The sequence below is a fragment of the Erpetoichthys calabaricus genome, chromosome 12 (assembly GCF_900747795.2).
Source record: "Erpetoichthys calabaricus chromosome 12, fErpCal1.3, whole genome shotgun sequence".
Taxonomy (NCBI): domain Eukaryota; kingdom Metazoa; phylum Chordata; class Cladistia; order Polypteriformes; family Polypteridae; genus Erpetoichthys; species Erpetoichthys calabaricus.
This window is the reverse complement of record NC_041405.2, coordinates 87,766,453-87,786,735: the sequence shown is the minus strand read 5'-3', so window position 1 is coordinate 87,786,735 and position 20,283 is coordinate 87,766,453. Positions and strand designations below refer to the sequence as shown.

General features: G+C 40.6%; 1 protein-coding gene across 1 annotated transcript in view; it reads left to right on the top strand.

The window, feature by feature from the left end:
* atp11c (ATPase phospholipid transporting 11C) overlaps positions 1–20,283 on the top strand; it is a 196,463-nt gene that overhangs the window by 12,406 nt on the left and 163,774 nt on the right. Inside the window, 1 exon segment of the mRNA XM_051935386.1 lies at positions 20,032–20,123. Coding sequence (XP_051791346.1) covers positions 20,032–20,123 — 92 coding nt within the window.

The window sequence follows — 20,283 nt, the reverse complement described above, 5'->3', positions numbered from 1 at the left end:
TGGCCTTGGATTAATGGTTACTTTTAAATCCTACAGGCAAAGCAGCTTCAAAGAGCTCAGTGACATATTTCCTCCAAAGGTCCTGTGTCCTTACAATCTTCAGTTCCTAAAACAGTGAATTGTCTCTTTATCTTTTCAATGTATAAAATATTTTTATTTACAAGTTATTATTAAAAAGGTTCATTATAACACTGTTGAATATCATGACTGTGTGTGCTTTTTTTCCTCAAGCACCCCAACACTTGCTTCTCAGTAATGATTTGTCAGACGTAAAGAGCCTGTTCAAGATTGAAAGGTCTGGAAAAAGTGTGCAGTGAAGTGCAGGTGGCTGTGGGAGGACTGATATATGAGTCTTTTAGCCTTTATCTGCATAATCTAGTATAGAGAGAGATCTTTCTGGCATTTGGTGCTAATACTATTCCGTCCCTTGGGCCCCAACTTCAGTGTGTGCATGGCTGTGGAGCTATCGCAAGATTGATCCTCTGCTCTTTAGCTCTTTTAGTGTTCCAAGTCTGCTGAGCATAGCATTTATGTAGTGATTAAACATACTGTTCCCTGTTCTGACAGGAGCTGCTTAAGACGATTAAAATGTCACTTTCATACCCATAACAGAATAAAGGCATGTCACCTACCAGACCTCTGTCTTAAATTTTTAGGCTTATGCTGACTGAGGTTTGAGGCATAAAGTGTTCAATTCCCAATGAAGTGTTTGGGGGAAAAAAAAAGTTTTATTATAGGTTAAGCCATTTTTTTAATGAGACTGATGGATAACTTATTAGGGTACATAATATTTCCTTCTGAATTTTTTATTGTTTTGATGATCTAAGGCCTAGTCCACACAAATGTGGATACATTTGCAAAACATTGTTTTTGTTTTAAAAGTTTTCCATTCACAGTAGCGTTTCCAGATAATTTTCTAAAAGTTTTTCATCCACACAAAAACTTCAACAATGTGTGTAAATCTTGCTTATTGGTCACACGCATTTTATCAGCCAAATGCACCATTTGGTTAGGGAGCACAACCAAAGTAAGTGGAAATGCTGAAATTACAAGGAAAACGGAAACTTCTTTGTCAGAACAGATTATGAGGTTCATAGACTTGGAGTTCTGTTAAAGTAAATATTGCTGAATATTTGAGTGTTTCAAGGTACAGCAGGCATCAACTAATGTAGAGAAGTTAACACAGGCTGATTCTGACAGTAAAGATGAGATTGCAAAGAGAATTAGCAGAGCAGTGCCTGATGACATGACAGTTATATTGGCATTTTCGAATAGCACCATTTTTCCCCATCTACACTGCTACATTTTTAAATATACAGACTTTGGACGGAAGGCCAAAACTAACAAAGCAAAAAACATGTGTTTTTATGTTATCCTATGTTACTAGGTCTAAGTTTAACTTTTGTTTCTTCTCAGCTACTAGAGAGGTGCACATTAGATTAATTAGCAGCTATAAACTATGTCTGAAACTCACTGTGACCCAGTTATAAAAACATAAGGAATGGAATGGACTAGTGTATTCTACTGGACTGCATGCTCTCCTTGTATTTTTGACAATAATTATGAATTCCAGTAAAAATTAATCTTAATATGTTTTTGAGAAGTTTTTAAGAACATTAGTTACTGATGTATTTTATTTATTTATCTGTGTAATTTTTTTTCAATAAATGACTATTTAATTACTATGCTACAAAAATAAGAAAGAATTTAAAAAAAGACTTTAAAACAATTATCCTCACAACTGAAACAAAGGTGCTGATTACAGTTTGACAGACAGACAAAGAAAAGCAGAGAAATAAATATTGTTTTATGAGCATGACAGCATTAAGCAAGAATAATGGCGAGTTCCTAAGAGGTTTCCTACAGAGGAAAATGAAGCAAATCTGCACATTTTTTAATGAAATTATTCCATAAAGTGTAAGAAGATTTGCTCTTAATGTAATTAATTGATCCTGATGTTAGTCATTATTTTATTTTGTCATTTCAGGAGACAGTCTTTAGTGTGAATATATGTTTTTAACATGTGTTTATCACTTTTCCAGCAGTTTATGGAACTAAAAGCTGTTAGATGTTGTTGTTATGTGTCTGCTGAACTGAGTAAATGATGCAGTTACTTATAACATCTGCCATCCTTGAGAATAATCATGCTGTTACATATTATTAGTTAATTGCTTATTTGCAGTAAAAGCAGTCACTGGTATCTTCTTCTTCTTCTTTCGGCTGCCCCCGTTAGGGGTTGCCACAGCAGATCATATTCTTCCATATCTTTCTGTCCTCTGCATCTTGCTCTGTTACACCCATCACCTGCATATCCTCTCTCACTACATCATCCATAAACCTTCGCTTAGGCCTTCCTCTTTTCCTCTTTCCTGGAAGCTCTATCCTTAGCATCCTTCTCCCAATATACCCAGCATCTCTCTTCTGCACATGTCCAAACCAACGCAATCTCGCCTGTCTGACTTTGTCTCCCAACCGTCCAACTTGAGCTGACCCTCTAATATACTCATTTCTAATCTTATCCATCCTCGTCACATCCAGTGCAAATCTTAGCATCTTTAACTCTGCTATCTCCAGCTCTGTCTCCTGCTTTCTGGTCAGTGCCACCGTCTCCATTCCATATAACATAGCTGGTCTCACTACCGTCCTGTAGACCTTGCCTTTCACTCTTGCTGATACCTACCTGTCACAAATCACTCCTGACACTCTTCTCCACCCATTCAACCCTGCCTGCACTCTCTTTTTCACCTCTATTCCACAATTCCCATTACTCTATACTGTTGATCCCAAGTATTTAAACTCATCCACCTTCGCCAACTCTACTTCTTGCATCCTCACCATTCCACTGACCTTCCTCTCATTTACACACATGTATTCTGTCTTGTTCCTACTGACCTTCATTCCTCTCCTCTCTAGAGCATATCTCCACCTCTCCAGGGTCTCCTCAACCTGCTCCCTACTATCACTACAGATCACAATGTCATCAGCAAACATTATAGTCCACGGGGACTCCTGTCTAATCTTGTCTGTCAACCTGTCCATCACCATTGCAAATAAGAAAGGGCTCAGAGCCGATCCCTGATGTAATCCCATATCCAACTTGAATGCATCTGTCACTCCTACCACAGACCTCACCACTGTCACAGTTCCCTCATACATATCCTGTACATCTCTTACGTACTTCTCTGCCACTCCCGACTTCCTCATATAATACCACAGCTCCTCTCGAGGCACCCTGTCATATGCTTTCTCCAGGTCCACGAAAACACAATGCAAAACCTTCTGGCCTTCTCTAAACTTCTCCATCAACATCCTCAGAGCAAACCGTGCATCTGTGATGCTCTTTCTTAGCATGAAACCATACTGCTGCTTACTAATCATCACCTCGCTTCTTAACCTAGCTTCCACTACTCTTTCCCATAACTTCATGCTGTGGCTAACCAATTTTATTCCCCTGTAGTTACTGCAGTCCTGCACATCCTCCGTATTCTTAAATATCGGCACCAGTACACTTCTTCTTCACTCCTCAGACATCCTCTCACTTTCCAAGATTCCATTCAACAATCTGGTTAAAAACTCCACTGCCATCTCTCCTAAACACCTCCATGATTCCATAGGTATGTCATCTGGACCAATGGCCTTTCCATTTTTCATCCTCTTCATAGCTGTCCTTACTTCTTCCTTGCTAATCCGTTGCACTTCCTGATTCTCTATCTCCACATCATCCAACCTCTTCTCTCTCTCGTTCTCTTCATTCATCAGCCTCTCAAAGTACTCTTTCCATCTGCTCAACACACTCTCCTCACTTGTGAATACGTTTCCATCTTTATCCTTTATCACCCTAACCTGCTGCACATCTTTCCCAGCTCGGTCTCTCTGTCTAGCCAATCGGTAGAGGTCCTTTTCTCCCTCATTTATACTTCACGCTCAGAATGCGTACACGCCCGCATCATGGTTGCCCCGCGTTCTCAGCGTTCATTTGACGCATCCTCTGAGCAGGTCCTCAGAAATTAATGCAATGTGTGCGCGAGTTTCAGTACCAGCAGAAAGTCGGGGGCGCAGTGTGCTAAAAGTTGGAATGTGACGTCAGAGTCTCTGTTTACTATATACAGTGCTTAGCATAAATGAGTACACCCCCTTTAAAAAGTACGAATTTAATCAGTAGCTCAATGAACAAAAGAACAATGTCCAAAATTTTCACAAGGCTGAGTTTTATTGAACACTTGTTAAACTCCATAACATGAAATTAAGGTTAATAATATAACTTAGATCACAAAATCTTCAGTTTCACTCAAATTGGTTGAAGCAAAAATGAATACACCCCGCAACAAAAACTACTACATCTAGTATTTTGTATGATCACCGTGATTCTTAAGGACAGCACCAAGTCTTCTAGGCATGGAATGAACAAGTTGGTGACATATTGCAACATCTATCTTTTTCCATTCTTCAAGAATAACCTCTTTTAGAGCCTGGATGCTGGATGGAGAGTGATGCTCAACTTGTCGCTTCAGAATTCCCCACAGGTGTTCGATTGGGTTCAGATCAGGAGGCATACTTGGCCATTCAATCACCTTCACCCTGTTCTTCTTCAGAAATGCAACAGTAGCTTTAGATGTGTGTTTTGGATCATTGTCGTGTTGGAAAAGTGCACGACGACCAAGTGCACGGAGTGATGACAGCATCTTCTCCTTCAGTATAGAGCAGTACATTGTTGAGTTCATGATACCATCAATGAAATGCAGCTCCCCAACAACAGCAGCACTCATGCAGCCCCACATAAGGACACTGCCACCACCATGTTTCACTGTAGGCACCATGCATTTTTCTTTGAAATCCTCACCTTTACGACGCCATACAGTTTTGAAACCATTAGTTCCAAAAACAGTGATCTTTGTCTCATCACTCCAGAGTATAGAGTCCCAGTAGTCTTCATCTTTTTCAGCATGGGAATTAGCAAATTCTAGGCGTGCTTTTTTGTGCATGGGCTTTAGGAGAGGCTTCCTTCGTGGACAATACCCATGCATGCCATTCCTCTGCAGTGTGCGCCGTATTGTGTCACGGGAAACGGTCACTCCAGTTTGGCTTTCTACTGCTTTAGCTAACTGCAGTGAACTTGCATGGCGATTTTCTTCAACCCTTCTCATCAGAAGACGCTCCGGTCGAGATGTTAACTTCCGTGGACAGCCTGGACGTCTCTGTAAGATGGTTGCACTTCCATCTTTCTTAAATTTTTGGATCACTTTTGCTGCAGTATTTTGACTGATATGTAAAGCTTTGCTGATCTTCTTGTAGCCCTCACCTTTTTTGTGTAAAGTAATGATTTCCTTTCTCAGATTTTTTGACATTTCTCTTCCATGTGGAGCCATTGCTGACAGCATGAAATGGGAAGGGCTTTTCTTTGTTAAGTAATGCCCTTTTATAGTCACCTGTCTTCTGGACACCTCTTAAATGAATCATTAGACTCACCTGTGGTTGAATGCCTGTTAATTGGACTTTTGTAGTCTTAAGTGTGGCTTTTCTCCTAAGACTATAATTGGGGTGTACTCATTTTTGCTACATGGGCTTGAATGAATTTGTTAGAATAATCACTTTTTTGTGTGTGCAAATTAACAAATCTTGTTTGCAGTCAATGGCCCACATTTGTGGGAGTATTTTGTAGTACAGTATCTCATAGACAATGTTGATACTGAAAGGAAACTAAAGGTTTTCTGACAAATGTAGTGGGGTGTACTCATTTATGCTGAGCACTGTACATGTGACAGAAAGCCGCTTTGCAGATCCTACGAGATCGGTGTGCGCGCTTCGATGTTTGTATGGTTCAATGTGGTGAAGCAAAATGCCGACATACAGATGTATTCGTGGTGCTTTTAAATTCAAGCGTTGCATATTCTCGATCGTAATGACACAATACATTTTAAAAGTCTCACATACCGTCTTCTGTGCTGTCATTTTTTCTAGGGCTTCCTCTGGTCCTGACAGCAGCGGATCGCCAGCAATAGATCGCCACACTGCGCACATTAAATGTATGATATTCCAACTCTCTGCACATTTAGAATTCTTAGATTTATACTTGATATCACTTTCATGATGAAATGCATTAAAGTATGTATGTTACATTTTACAGATAAATCGGTAATTTCGTTTAAATAATGAATACTGTTAATAATTACACACATGGTGGTGACACGGTGGCGGATCATTAGCACTGCTGTCTTGCAGGGAGTCACGTTGCTGATATTCCCTGCCTGGAGTTTACATGTTTTCCTGCTGGGTTTCCTTTCAAAGATATGCAGATTTGGTTACACTAAAATGACGCTAGTGTATGTGAGTGCTTGTATTCACCTTGTGATGATCTGATGCCACGTCCAGGGATTGTTTCTTCCTCGTGCCCAATGCTAGCTGAAATGGACAAATCCCTGGACTGATGAATTTAATCATTAAACATCGTTTTCAGAGATATTACGGTAAGGTGTCATCGGAATTTAATGGATGTTCCAGGCAATTCACAACACAGTGAAGCTGAACCTGTTCTCACCGTGATAATATCTCGCACTGCTACCTGGTGGATTCCTCCAGATTTACATAAAGTACGCCCGCAAGTATAAACAGTACAATGCTTGCGTACCAGGAGCGTCAGCTGCAGCATGCGTCGCGTGACGTATAACCCCGGCCTTAGTGTCCAACCTCTCATACAACTCATCATACGCCTTTTCTTTAGCCTTCACCTCCTCTCTCTTCACCTTGCGCCTTTTCTCCTTGTACTCTTGTCTACTTTCTGCATCTCTCTGACTATCCCACTTCTTCTTTGCCATCCTCTTCCTCTGTATACTCTCCTGTATTTCCTCATTGCACCACAAGGTTTCCTTTTCCTCCTCCCTCTTTCCAGATGTCACACCAAGTACCCTTCTTGCTGTCACCCTTACTACATCTACTGTAGTTTCCCAGCTGTCTGGTAACTCTTCACTGCCACCCAGTGCCTGTCTCACCTCCTTCCTAAACTCAACCTTGCAGTCTTCCTTTTTCAACTCCCACCATTTGATCCTTGGCTCTGCCCTCACTCTCTTCCTCTTCTTGATCTCCAACGTCATCCTACAGACCACCATCCTATGCTGCTTAACTACACTTTTCCCTGCCACCACTTTGCAGTCTTCAAACTCCTTCAGATCAACTCTTCTGCATAGGATGTAATCTACCTGTGTGCATCTTCCTCCACTCTTGTACGTACCCCTATGTTCCTCCCTCTTCTTAAAATACGTATTCACCACAGCCATGCCCATCCTTTTGGCAAAATCCACTATTCTCTGACCTTCTTCATTCCTCTCCTCGACACCATACCTACCCATCACCTCCTCATCTCCACTGTTCCCTTCACCAACATGCCCGTTGAAATCCACTCCAATCACCACTTTCTGTCCCTTGGGAATACCAAACAGAAATATTTTTTAAGTAAGGAGCTGTCTGATAAATGTTTTGTAAGAACTTGTTTCTTTCATATATCAGTTTTTCTTACATTTTATTTAAGACTAGCAAAATACCTGCGCTTCGCAGCGGAGAAGTAGTGTGTTAAAGAGGTTATGTAAGCATATATATACATATATACATATATATACATATCTACATATACACATATCTACATATACATGTATATACATATATACATATATATATATATACATATACACATCCACATATATATACATATATATATATATATATATATATATATATATATATATATATATACATATACACATACATATACACACATACATAAACACACACATACACACATATATATATATATATATATATATATATATATATATATATATATATATATATATATATATATATATATACACACATATACACATACCTACATAGTGCGTTGTAACATGGGCTGTGATTGTTACATGGGAGGGAGACGACAAATCACAGTTTCCCGCTTTCTAATCGGGCCTGTGATTGGTGCTTTGACTGATGCCTAGATCCCACAGTATGTCCCCTTAGGAGAGGCGTTAGGCAAGTGTAATTGAATAGTGGTGCTGCAAGTTTAGCTTTACACCTGTTTTTAAGGCTTATTGACTGAAAGGGGCTTTCATGAAAAAACTTAGGGCTTTGCTACAGGATACACCCTCCACAAGTTAAGGAAGTAAAAATAAAGGTATATATTTCTGTTTTATTTAAACCTTTTAAGTTTGTATGCGGGCGGCATGGTGGTGCAGTGAAAAGTGCCAGTTAGGAGACCCGGGTTCGCTTCCCTGCGTGGAGTTTGAGTGTTATCCCCGTGTCTGTCTGGGTTTCCTCCGGGTACTCCAGTTTCCTCCCACAGTCCAAAGACATGCAGGTTAGGTGCATTGGCGATTCTAAATTGTCCCTGGTGTGTGGGTGTGGGTGCCCTGCGGTGGGCTGGCACCTTGCCCGGGGTTTGTTTCTTGCCTTGTGCCCTGTGTTGGCAGGAATTGGCTCCTGTATTTAGGATATAGCGGGTTGGATAATGGATGGATGGACATTTGTATGCATAGCCCCATTTGTCCGTTTTCGTTTTTTTTCTTTCTTCAGTAATATTTCAGCAAACCCGGAGCTTGTCAGTTCAAATCCTGGTACTGACACCACTGTGTGACCCTGAGGAAGTCACTTCACCTGCCAGTGCTGCAAAAAACAAAAGTAATGTAACAAATTGTACCTCAGATGTTGCAAGTTGCTGGAATAAAGGCATAAGTAAAATAGATAAATATGTATTATACACATAGGAACTATTCATTTATTTTCAGTTAAGTCATCTGCAGCAAACCTTTATAAATGAGGGTTTCTCCTTTTTAGATAGTGCAAACTGTTTCTTCTTCATTGAGGTTTTCTCTTGGAGAGCTTTTTTCATTTCATTGAAAATTGAAGCAGCAGTTGCCAAAATATGTAGCTTTCTTATTAATTTTTCAACATTGTGTAAAATAATTTTATAAAGTAACATAAAAGGTTTAAATACTGGTTATCCTTTTACACTAAAATATTACTAAAGAGATACAAAAAAAGTAAAATGCATATGTTGTTTTTCTTTAAGGAGATTAAATATTACTGAAGAAAGAAAAAAAAAAAATAAAACAGCCAAATGGGGCTATCCATACGAACTTAAAAGGTTTAAATAAAACAGAAATATATACCTTTATTTTTACTTCCTTAACTTGTGGAGGGTGTATCCTGTAGCAAAGCCCTAAGTTTTTTCGTGAAAGCCCGTTTCAGTCAATAAGTCTTAAAAACAGGTGTAAAGATATTGACAATAAGCTACGTAAACCCACCAAGACATGGAATCGTTTAAATCAAGTCTCTTTACATCTTCCTTTCTTAAAGAGAAGTAAGGCAGTACTTATAAGCTTAGTAATGTTATACATTTCAAATGCTACTTTGATAAACTTTATCACTTCAAACAACTGAACTATCCAGAACATTTCAGGCATACATCCAGCATTCAAACTATGTATAAAAAGCACAACTGTTAAAGGAATTCAGCTTTTCTTAATTGAAAATGTTCCTTTAATCCTCAACATGTCTCAAAGAGTCGTTCTGGTGGTTTTACTTGACGTTTTGATCTTCTGGTTAATTGTGTTTGCAGTTGAGATGTTCTTTCCTGATTTATACTTATTTTCTCGTTAATATTTGTTTCGCTGGTGTTAGTGTTCTGATTAGAGGTTATTGGTCCTTTGATGTCTCGACGGTTTCTTCTTAGAACAGCTCCTGTTACGCAATTCTGTCACATACTGGTCTATTGTTTCGCCGCTTTTCTGGAAACATGTAAAAAACTTGTGCCGCTCAAACATCACATTGCGCTTTGGGTTGCAATACGCTTCGAATTTTTCAACTATTTTGTTCAATTTCATATTGTCTCCATCTTCTTCAAACTGAAAATTGTTATACACCTCTAGTGCCTCTTCGCCAATTACATGTAGAAGCATAGACGCTTTCATTTTTTCACTTTTCCTATCTGCTTCAATCGCAGCAAAATACAACTTGAATCTCTGTTTAAATCTTTTCTAATTTTCAGCTACATTTCCCTTTAACTGGAGATTTGGTGGGGGCTGTAATCCTTCCAAATTTTTTTTCTCTTTTGCTAGAACATCTTAGCACTTTCTGACCACGTTTTCGGGTTACTCACAGACACGAGACTCATTCAAAAGCTGAACCTCTTCTTCACATTCCTCTTCCAATCCACCACTTCTGACACCATGTAGTGATCTTGTTAGGTTCGTAGTTTAATCAATACACAGGATTGAAAGATATAATAACTTTTTAATAGACAGACTTTAGAGACATTTACTGTACATGTTACTACTCGTTCTTTAGTTCACGCCCATTCTCCTACTTGCATCGGCATTCACAGGCATTACTAATTATTCTGTAAGTATCCCTTAATAGACCTTACTAATCAACTATCATTACAAAATCCAATGTGGTTTGTGCCCTTCAGAATGAAAACAGTTTGCATTTACTTTTTTAATAAAAGGTGAGCTTTTAAGCCTGAGAAATCACCCCGTAAATGCACACGTTTAATTGCACATGTGTTAATATGTATGCTTACACAGTATTAAAAGACACTCAACAATTAACGTCATTTACCTTCGTTCCCGCGTTTGACTCGTGCTGTAAATCTCTTCTTTGTTTTCAGTTCACGTGATTACGTAGGAGGCGTGATGACGCGATACGTGACTCCGCCTCCTCCATTAGAGTATATGGACAAAAAAACAGGTTCCAGTTATGACCATTACGCGTAGAATTTCGAAATGAAACCTGCCTAACTTTTGTAAGTAAGCTGTAAGGAATGAGCCTGCCAAATTTTAACCTTCCACCTACACGGGAAGTTGGAGAATTAGTGATGAGTGAGTGAGTGAGTGAGTGAGTGAGTGAGTGAGTCAGTCAGTCAGTCAGTCAGTCAGTCAGTCAGTCAGTCAGTCAGTCAGTCAGTCAGTCAGTCAGTGAGGGCTTTGCCTTTTATTAGTATAGATATATATATATATATATATATATATATATATATATATACACACAAGTCCACTTGGCTGTAAGGGAAGAGTACAAATGGTTAGTCTGTAACCTAAGCATCGTTCCCTGGTATTCCTTTGCTATATACCCCATAAGTCCTGCAATATTCCCATTCACTTGAAAATATCATATTGGCATGAGAGCTTATAATAAACAATATACCATTTATTCAGGTCATTTTGTAAGGCATTTGTCTAATCTTTATTCAGTTACCTTAAAAGCATTGCAAAGAGTGACATTCTGTCTTATAAAAATTGAATCTAATACTGTGAATCTTAACAAAACTAGGTTTTGAAAAGTTATCTAAAATTCTCCCATGTGTTTTTTTTTCCATCAACACCTTTTTTTAATTATTAATTTTTCTTCCAGGCACAGTCAATTTTTAAAAATTAAACTTTGGTCTCTCAGGTCTGAGACTATGGTATCATGGAAAGGCTTAGACGCTCCAGACAGTTAACTAGTCAGGATTAATCTACTTCTAGTAAATTTTTTCCATTTACATTTTTACCATCCTATATTGTGGACACATGCCGGTCTAGTCTTGCTAAGGAGCTCAAAGAAGCAATATGCAGCCATTGTGTTGGATTTGCCACATGAAGAGGCAAAGGTTGGTTCTCAGTTGCAACGGGAGAGACTTGATGGGAGAGTAAAATTTCACTCTTGAATGTAAAGTATCACTTTTCTGGTAGCAAAACAGTCAACATACTCGAGAGACAGAATAATAGTCAGCTATAGTCAAAATTCCTCTTAATTCAGCATTGGCCCTGAACCTGGTCTTCTCTGTCTGGGTTCTATTATCCTTTTACTGGAGTTGCCTTGTTGACCACCTTAGGACATGCTGATAGAGGCAGATGGTGAGAAAAGCCATCAAGTTACAAAATGTTATTTTCAACTCATTACATGCATTTGAGACCAAAGACAGTTTACCTGAAATGAAGACGTATATGTGAAAGACAGTTGGAGGAACCCTGGAGAATGACTTTTGGGAAACCTCAAAGTGAATCTGAAAAAGTCTTTGAAAACCGATATGTCGCCATGGCAGGTGAATGTTCATATTGACTGGGGATATCATTCATGGGTGGAAGGAATGCCTGGAGGAACTACTGCACTTGGTGGATGCATCATTCTTTTTTTGTAATGGAAGTGTAATAGTAGAAATATCTGGTGGGACCAGGTCAGGTTTTACCAGAAATGTAGAGTTTATGGGAGATTATAGTTCTTTTGTGTGATTATGAGCTCTTGAACAGGCACTGTGATGGTGTACATTGAGTAGTCCCCCAAAAATATGACTAATGTTTTTAAAGTTCAAAGAATTTCTGAATGTCAACCAATATCAAAAGGAGAAAAGGAATAATCAGAAAAACTCGGGCTAAACGAAAACAAATTCCCTTGAATATTTAACAATTAATCGAAGGATTTAGAAGGATTGAACAAAAGACAAATCAAAGCAAAAGGCAAAAGCCAAGCACGCAAGTTCTAAAGCAGAATCCAATGATAGTACCTTAAGATGAATCAGGGTTCAAAACCACTAAATTAAATAAAGAATCATAAGAGAAATCTAGAATAACAAAAGGAACAAAGCCAAATCTGCTGTGAGATCAGCAGCTTCTCCATTTATTCTACTGTCTCAGCTTTTTAGGACTGTATATACAGGAGACAGGACAACTGAAAATAACAAAGCAAACTAATGTGTACAATGTTAACATAATACATTACACAATGATTAATAAACACAATATCAATCAAATAAAACACAGAAGGAACCAAAACAAAATAGAATTAGTAAAGCAATATGAAAAATTATGTTTAAACGACAACAAAAGCACTAAATAAATATGAAATAAAATTGAGCCAGGACAGCATCCCTTACTGTGCCATAACACATACACTGTTTATTCTTATGTGCCAGTATTGCTTTTCTTAATGGGGTTCAGATACATTTGCCAAGAGTCCAATTTTTGGATTGCATTTTGTCTGGCGTATCCCTTTAGATGTGTTTGCCATGGTTACCCTTACAAGGGTCATAGCAACATATTTCTAAGGATCGTTGAGTCACACCATATTCACCACTACTTCATGAGCCCAGTCCTAGGAGGATAAACACCATAGGCATACAATTAAAAAATATTATCTTGTAACTGTCAGAAACAGCAGCATTTGTGTTAATCATAAATATGAAATGCAGTTTTAGGAATTAATTGATGTATTTAAAAAACTGCAAGAGTAATATCTTTATAGGTCATATGTTCTCTTTTATGCAGAATATTTGACAACCTAGAATTATACATGCAGATTAATTTTTACAAAATGTTAAAAATACCACTGTTGACCTATCACAATTTTATCCTTTTCTGCAAGGCTCATTTTTATTTTCAGCTTAATGTTTAAAATTGTTTGAAGTAAGCTGTCAAAGTTTATGATGCAGTTACTTTTTTTTTAATTCTCTATATTGCATGATTTATTTGCTGTTTAGAACAAGGTTTAAATTATGGACAGTTACTTATAATGAATAATTAAGTAATAAAATGTGTTTTTTGCCCTCCCCACCACCTCTCTGATTGTTTTCATCAAGAAAAAAGTTGAATTTGACTAAACACAAAACAAACTGTTAGAGCAAGATGAGGACAAAAATTTTCTCAATCATATTGGCCTGAGCAGCCTAAGTGAAATCAGTATGCTCTGGTGGTGAAGTTAAGTTGCTGATTCTTTAGAAAAAAATTCCTCTTATGTAAATTGCTGTCAGAACCTGTTAAAAATCTACTCTGTTTTTCAAGCCCCATGAAACATTTTTGAAAGAGAGCTGTTCATGATTCCATCACAGTTTTGCAAAGCAATTTGTAGTGATTTGCTTTCATTCTCCACTTTTTCAAATGTAGGAACAATATAATTATTGGTCTCTTTTGGCAGTTGTCATTGTTTTCTTTTGTGGGGGAGTAGTGGCACAGTGAAGACTTGAATCAAAATTTAAATTTTTCACTGTCATTGTGTAATTTCAGTATTCTTCTTGGGTATGTGTAGATTTTTTTTTTGGGTACTGTCTTTTCCACATTCCAGCCACAGGGGATGCACAAACCAGTGTGTTTCTTCATGCCAGTCCTGCGCCCAGATAAATGGGAAGGATTACATCAGGAAGGGCATCTAGTGTAAACTTTTGCCAGATCTATATTCAGACAACAATACAGATTTCCATACGGGACTGGTCAAGGCCTGCGTTAACAATGGCCACCACCAATACTGTTAGCCAACAGGGTGCTGGGGTGAAATTGGGCTGCTATTGGCTGAAGGAGAAGAAGAGGAAGAAAGTGTGTCTAGAGGCAGGAGGATAAGAGGAAGGTTAGGTGAGAGTAGGAACTTTGAATGTTGGCAGAATGACTGGGAAAGGGAGAGAGTTAGCCAATAAGATGGTAAGAAAGGCTTATATATTATGTGTGCAAGAGACCAGATGGAAGGGGAGTAAGGCCAGGTGTATTGGAGGCGGGTTCAAATTGTTCTACCATGGTGTGGATGGGAGGAGAAATGGAGTAGAAGTTATCCTGAAGGAGCAGTATGTCAAGAGTGTTTTGGAGGTGAAAAGAATGTCGGACAGAATGTTGATTATGAAACTGGAAATTGAAGGTGTGACGATGAATGTTCCATCCATCCTCTTCCGCTTATCCGAGGTCGGGTCGCGGGGGCAGCAGGTTGAGCAGAGATGCCCAGACTTCCCTCTCCCCGGCCACTTCTTCTAGCTCTTCCAGGGGAATCCCAAGGCGTTCCCATGCCAGCCGAGAGACATAGTCCCTCCAGCGTGTCCTGGGTCTTCCCAGGGGCCTCCTCCCAGTTAGATAAGCCCGGAACACCTCACCAGGGAGGCGTCTAGGAGGCATCCTGAATAGATGCCCGAGCCACCTCATCTGACTCCTCTCGATGTGGAGGAGCAGCGGCTCTACTTCTGAGCCCCTTCCGGATGACTGAGTTTCTCACCCTATCTTTAAGGGAAAGCCCAGACACCCTGTGGAGGAAACTCATTTCAGCCGCTTGTATTCGCGATCTCGTTCTTTCGGTCACTACCCATAGCTCATGACCATAGGTGAGGGTAGGAACATAGATCGACTGGTAAATTGAGAGCTTCGCCTTACGGCTCAGCTCCTTTTTATCCACAACAGACCGATGCAGAGCCCGCATTACTGCAGATGCCGCACCGATCCGCCTGTCGATCTCACGCTCCATTCTTCCCTCACTCGTGAACAAGATCCCGAGATACTTGAACTCCTCTACTTGGGGCAGGATCTCGCTACCAACCCTGAGAGGGCACTCCATCCTTTTACGGCTGAGGACCATGGTCTCAGATTTGGAGGTGCTGATTCCCATCCCAGCCGCTTCACACTCGGCTGCGAACCGATCCAGAGAGAGCTGAAGATCACGGCCTGATGAAGCAAACAGGACAACATCATCTGCAAAAAGCAGTGACCCAATCCTGAGTCCACCAAACCGGACCCCCTCAACGCACTGGCTGTGCCTAGAAATTCTGTCCATAAAAGTTATGAACAGAATCGGTGACAAAGGGCAGCCCTGGCAGAGTTCAACTCTCACTGGAAACAGGTTCGACTTACTGCCGGCAATGCGGACCAAGCTCTGGCACCGATCGTACAGGGACCGAACAGCCCTTATCAGGGGGTCCGGTACACCATACTCTCGCAGTACCCCCCACAGGATTCCCCGAGGGACATAGTTGAATGCCTTTTCCAAGTCCACAAAACACATGTAGACTGGTTGGGCAAACTCCCATGCACCCTCCAGGACCCTGCTAAGGGTGTAGAGCTGGTCCACTGTTCCACCACCAGGACGAAAACCACACTGTACCTCCTAAATCGGAGGCTCGACTATCCGACAGACCCTCCTCTCCAGGACCCCCGAATAGACTTTTCCAGGGATGCTGAGGAGTGTGATCCCTTTGTAGTTGGAACACACCCTCTGGTCCCCTTTCTTAAAGAGGGGGACCACCACCCCGGTCTGCCAATCGAGAGGCACTGTCCTTGATGTCCATGCGATGTTGCAGAGGCGTGTCAACCAAGACAGTCCTACAACATCCAGAGCCTTGAGGAACTCCGGGCGTATCTCATCCACCCCCAGGGCCCTGCCACCAAGGAGTTTTTTGACCACCTCGGTGACCTCAGTCCCAGAGATGGGGGAGCCCACCTCTGAGTCCCCAGGCTCTGCTTCCTCATTAGAAGGCATGTTAGTGGGATTGAGGAGGTCTTCGAAGTACTCCCCCCACCGACCCACAACGTTCCGAGTCGAGGTCAGCAGCGCACCATCACCACCATATACAGTGTTGATACTGCACTGCTTCCCCCTCCTGAGACACCGGACGGTGGACCAGAATCTCCTCGAAGCCATCTGAAAGTCGTTCTCCATGGCCTCCCCAAACTCCTCCCACGCCCGAGTTTTTGCCTCAGCAACCACCAAAGCTGCATTCTGCTTGGCCTGCCGGTACCTATCAGCTGCCTCCAGAGTCCCATAGGACAAAAGGGTCCTGTAGGACTCCTTCTTCAGCTTGACGGCATCCCTCACCGCCGGTGTCCACCAACGGGTTTGGGGATTGCCGCCACGACAGGCACTGACCACCTTACGGCCACAGCTCCGGTCAGCTGCCTCAACAATAGAGGCACGGAACATGGCCCATTCGGACTCAATGTCCCCCCACCTCCCTCGGGATGTGGTCGAAGTTCTGCTGGAGGTGGGAGTTGAAGCTACTTCTGACAGGGAGCTCTGCCAGACGTTCCCAGCAGACCCTCACAACACGTTTGGGCCTACCAGGCCTGACCGGCAATCCTCCCCCACCATCGAAGCCAACTCACCACCAGGTGGTGATCAGTTGACAGCTCCGCCCCTCTCTTCACCCGAGTGTCCAAGACATGTGGCCGCAAGTCCGACGACATGACCATAAAGTCGATCATCGAACTGAGGCCTAGGGTGTCCTGGTGAATGTTATTACTGCGTATTGCCCCACAAGTTGGGTGTGCGATGGATATGAGAAAGGAGATTTCTGGAGTGAGTTAGATGAAGTGGTGTAGTGTGTACTAAAGGGAGAGAGAGTGGTGAATGGAGCGGATTTCAATGAACATTTTGGTGAAGGGAGCAGAGAGGATGAGGAGATGATAGGTAGATATGGTGTCAAGGAGAGGAATGCAAAATAAGTAAGTAAGTATGTGAACTTTATTGTCATTCATACCATACAACAGTACAAGAATGGATGCATAGCTAAACGAAATTGCTTTTCTCCAGGCTCAATGTGCAGACATAAAAGGCAGGTGCATAAAAGACAAAGTGCACGCAAGACAACATACAGAAATTACAAACATGCTGGCAGGGGAAAGCATAGATAGGCAGCATAGGATGGCAATGGAGATCAAGAAGAGGAGGAGAGTAAGAGCAAAGCCAAGAATCAGGTGGTGGAAATTGAAAAAGGAAGACTGTAAGGTGGAGTTCAAGGAGGAGGTAAGACAGACACTAGGTGGCAGTGAAGAGTTACCAGATAGCTGGGCAACTACAGCAGAAGTGGTAAGGGATACAACTTAGAAGGGTGCTTGGTGTGATATCTGGACAGAGAAAGGAGGACCAACAGACCTGGTGGTGGAATGGGGAAGTCCTGGGGAGTATATAGGGGAAGAGACTGGAGAAGAAATAGGATAGTCAGAGAGATGAAGAAAGTAAACAGGAGTACAAGAAGGTAGGGCGTAAGGTAAAGAGAGAGGAGGCAAAGGCTAAACATAAGTCACATAAAGATAAGTCTCATACATATATGTTGTATAAGAAGTTGGACACTCTGGATGGAGAAAAGGACCTGTGCCGATTGGGTAAAGAAAGGGTCTGTGCTGGGAAAGATGAGCAGCAGGTAAAGGTGATAAAGAATAATGATGGAAATGTACTCATAAGCGAGAAGAGTGTGTTGAGCATATGGAAAGAGTACTTTGAAAAGTAGATGAATAAAGAGAATGAGAGAGAGAGAGAAGGTTGGATGATGTACAGATAGTGAACCAGGAAGTGTCAACAGATTAGCAAAGAAGAAGTAAGGACAGCTGTGAAGAGGGTGAAGAATGGGAAGACTGTTAGTCTAGCTGACATACCTGTGAAAGCATGGAGGTATTTAGGAGAGATGGCAGTGGAGTTTTTAACCAGATTATTTAATTAAATCTTGGAAAGTGAGTGGATGCCTGAGAAGTGGAGATGAAGTGTACTGGTATTGATTTTAAAGAATAAGGGGGATGTGCAGAATGTAGTAACTACAGGAGGATGAAATCGATCGGTCACAGCATGAGGTTATGGGAAAGAGTAGTTGAAGCTAGGTTAAGAATGGAGGTGGTGATTAGTGAGCAGCATTATTGTTTCCTGCTGGCAAGGAGCACTACAGAAACAATGTTTGCTCTGAGGGTGTTGATGAATAAGTATAGAGAAGCCCAAAAGGAGTTGCATTGTTTTTGTGGACCTAGAGAAAGCATATGACAGGGTGCCTATAGTGTAGTTGTGGTATTGTATGAGAAAGTCAGGAAAGGCAGAGAAGTATGTAAGAGTTCTACAGGATATGTACAAGGGAAGTGTTACAGTGGTGAGATCTGTGGTAAGAGTAATGGAGGCGTTCAAGGTGGAGGTGGGATTACATCAAGGATCGGCTCTGAGCCCTTTCTTATTTGCAATGGTAATGGACAGGTTGACAGAGGAAATTAGACAGGAGTCCCCCTTGGTCTATGAGGTTTGTGGATGACATTTTAAATGTGTAACAAAAGTAGGGAGCAGGTTGAAGAGACCCGGGAGAGGTGAAGACTAGAATGCTGCAGTACTCTTGAAGGAAGATTATACTTTCTTTCTGTTGGAACCAAAAGTCTCACTATTGAGTAGGATTCCATTTCTAAATGCAGGTAATACAGAACTGTGAAATGTTCAGACTTTGAGCCTTGCAGAAAGTATACAAATAGATGTTTCTCAAAAGAAAGTGGCCCTGCTGGTTAGGTAACCAGTACAGTTGCCCAGTATGCTCCATCTGCTCTGTTAGTACAAGCTTTTTAATTCAAATTGCAAGTCACCCTTTCGACGTAATTTAAAATTTCTCTCAAGTTGTAATTATTGCTTTATTGGTAGTGTTTTGCTATGAACACGGCTTACATGTGCATTCCTTACCATCTGTTTGGTCTCACTGGCAATTCGGTATGCAAGGATTTTGAATATATGGACTGGAAGCTTAGGCTTGGTCTGAGATTTAAGCATTATGGACTTGGATGGGATGCTTATTCACTTCATCATGTTACTTAATGGGAGAGATTTTGCAGTTAGAATAAACATATGGTATTAGTACTCAGTGTAATGTACAGCTAGCTGAAAGTTGCTATAAACAAATACAGCATAGATGCTTTCAATATTTTTGGTTATTGTTTGCACTCAAAAGTAATTTGATTTTTTTATATCTTATACCAAGTGTTTGAGCCCCATGTAGATAAAAGTTTTATTTGCATCATTGGCATCCAGCAGTCATTTTATCATGTAGTTGCTCTGTAGTCTTGTTGCTGTTTTGGAGATTCAATGTATTTCATCATTCTAGCACTCACTTTGTCGTATTTTTTGTACAACAAATAAAAAAAGCACATTAAGGCAGCCCTTAAATTCCCAAGACCTTTTTGCCTTATATAGATTATGATATACACCCAAATGCAATACTGTAGACCTTTTTTCTATTCTTTAAGCCTTATGTCAGCATCAGCTGGGTTTGCTAAGAAAACACCTGCTTTATTTTCTGTTGAGTTATGTACTTGTTGTTCAACTGGCTAATATTTCTTCTGGTCATGTAGGGATTAAGATATAGTATCTTTTTTGTTTGCTTAGAAGACTACGCAAGTTTGTGTACTTTGAGTACAAATATTGAGAACTTGCAACTTTTGTTCTGAAAGTTTTCTTTCATCTTTATTACATCCTAACTAAAGCTTTTTGAATCAAACCTCACTTGACTCTTTTTTATTTTTTCTTTATAGTATACAATCTGGAACTTCCTCCCCAAAAACCTTTTTGAACAATTCAGAAGAATTGCCAATTTCTATTTTCTCATCATCTTTTTGGTTCAGGTGAGTGCTTATTCTGCACATAATAGCTGGGTGTTTATTAATACTGTTTACTTTTTTTTCTTCTGAAAATGAAGGGGTATGGCATTAGATCTGGGGAATTTTATTTTATGAAGCCTCTAAAGCCCTAATGACAAAGTGTAAACTGTTATTTAGTAAACCA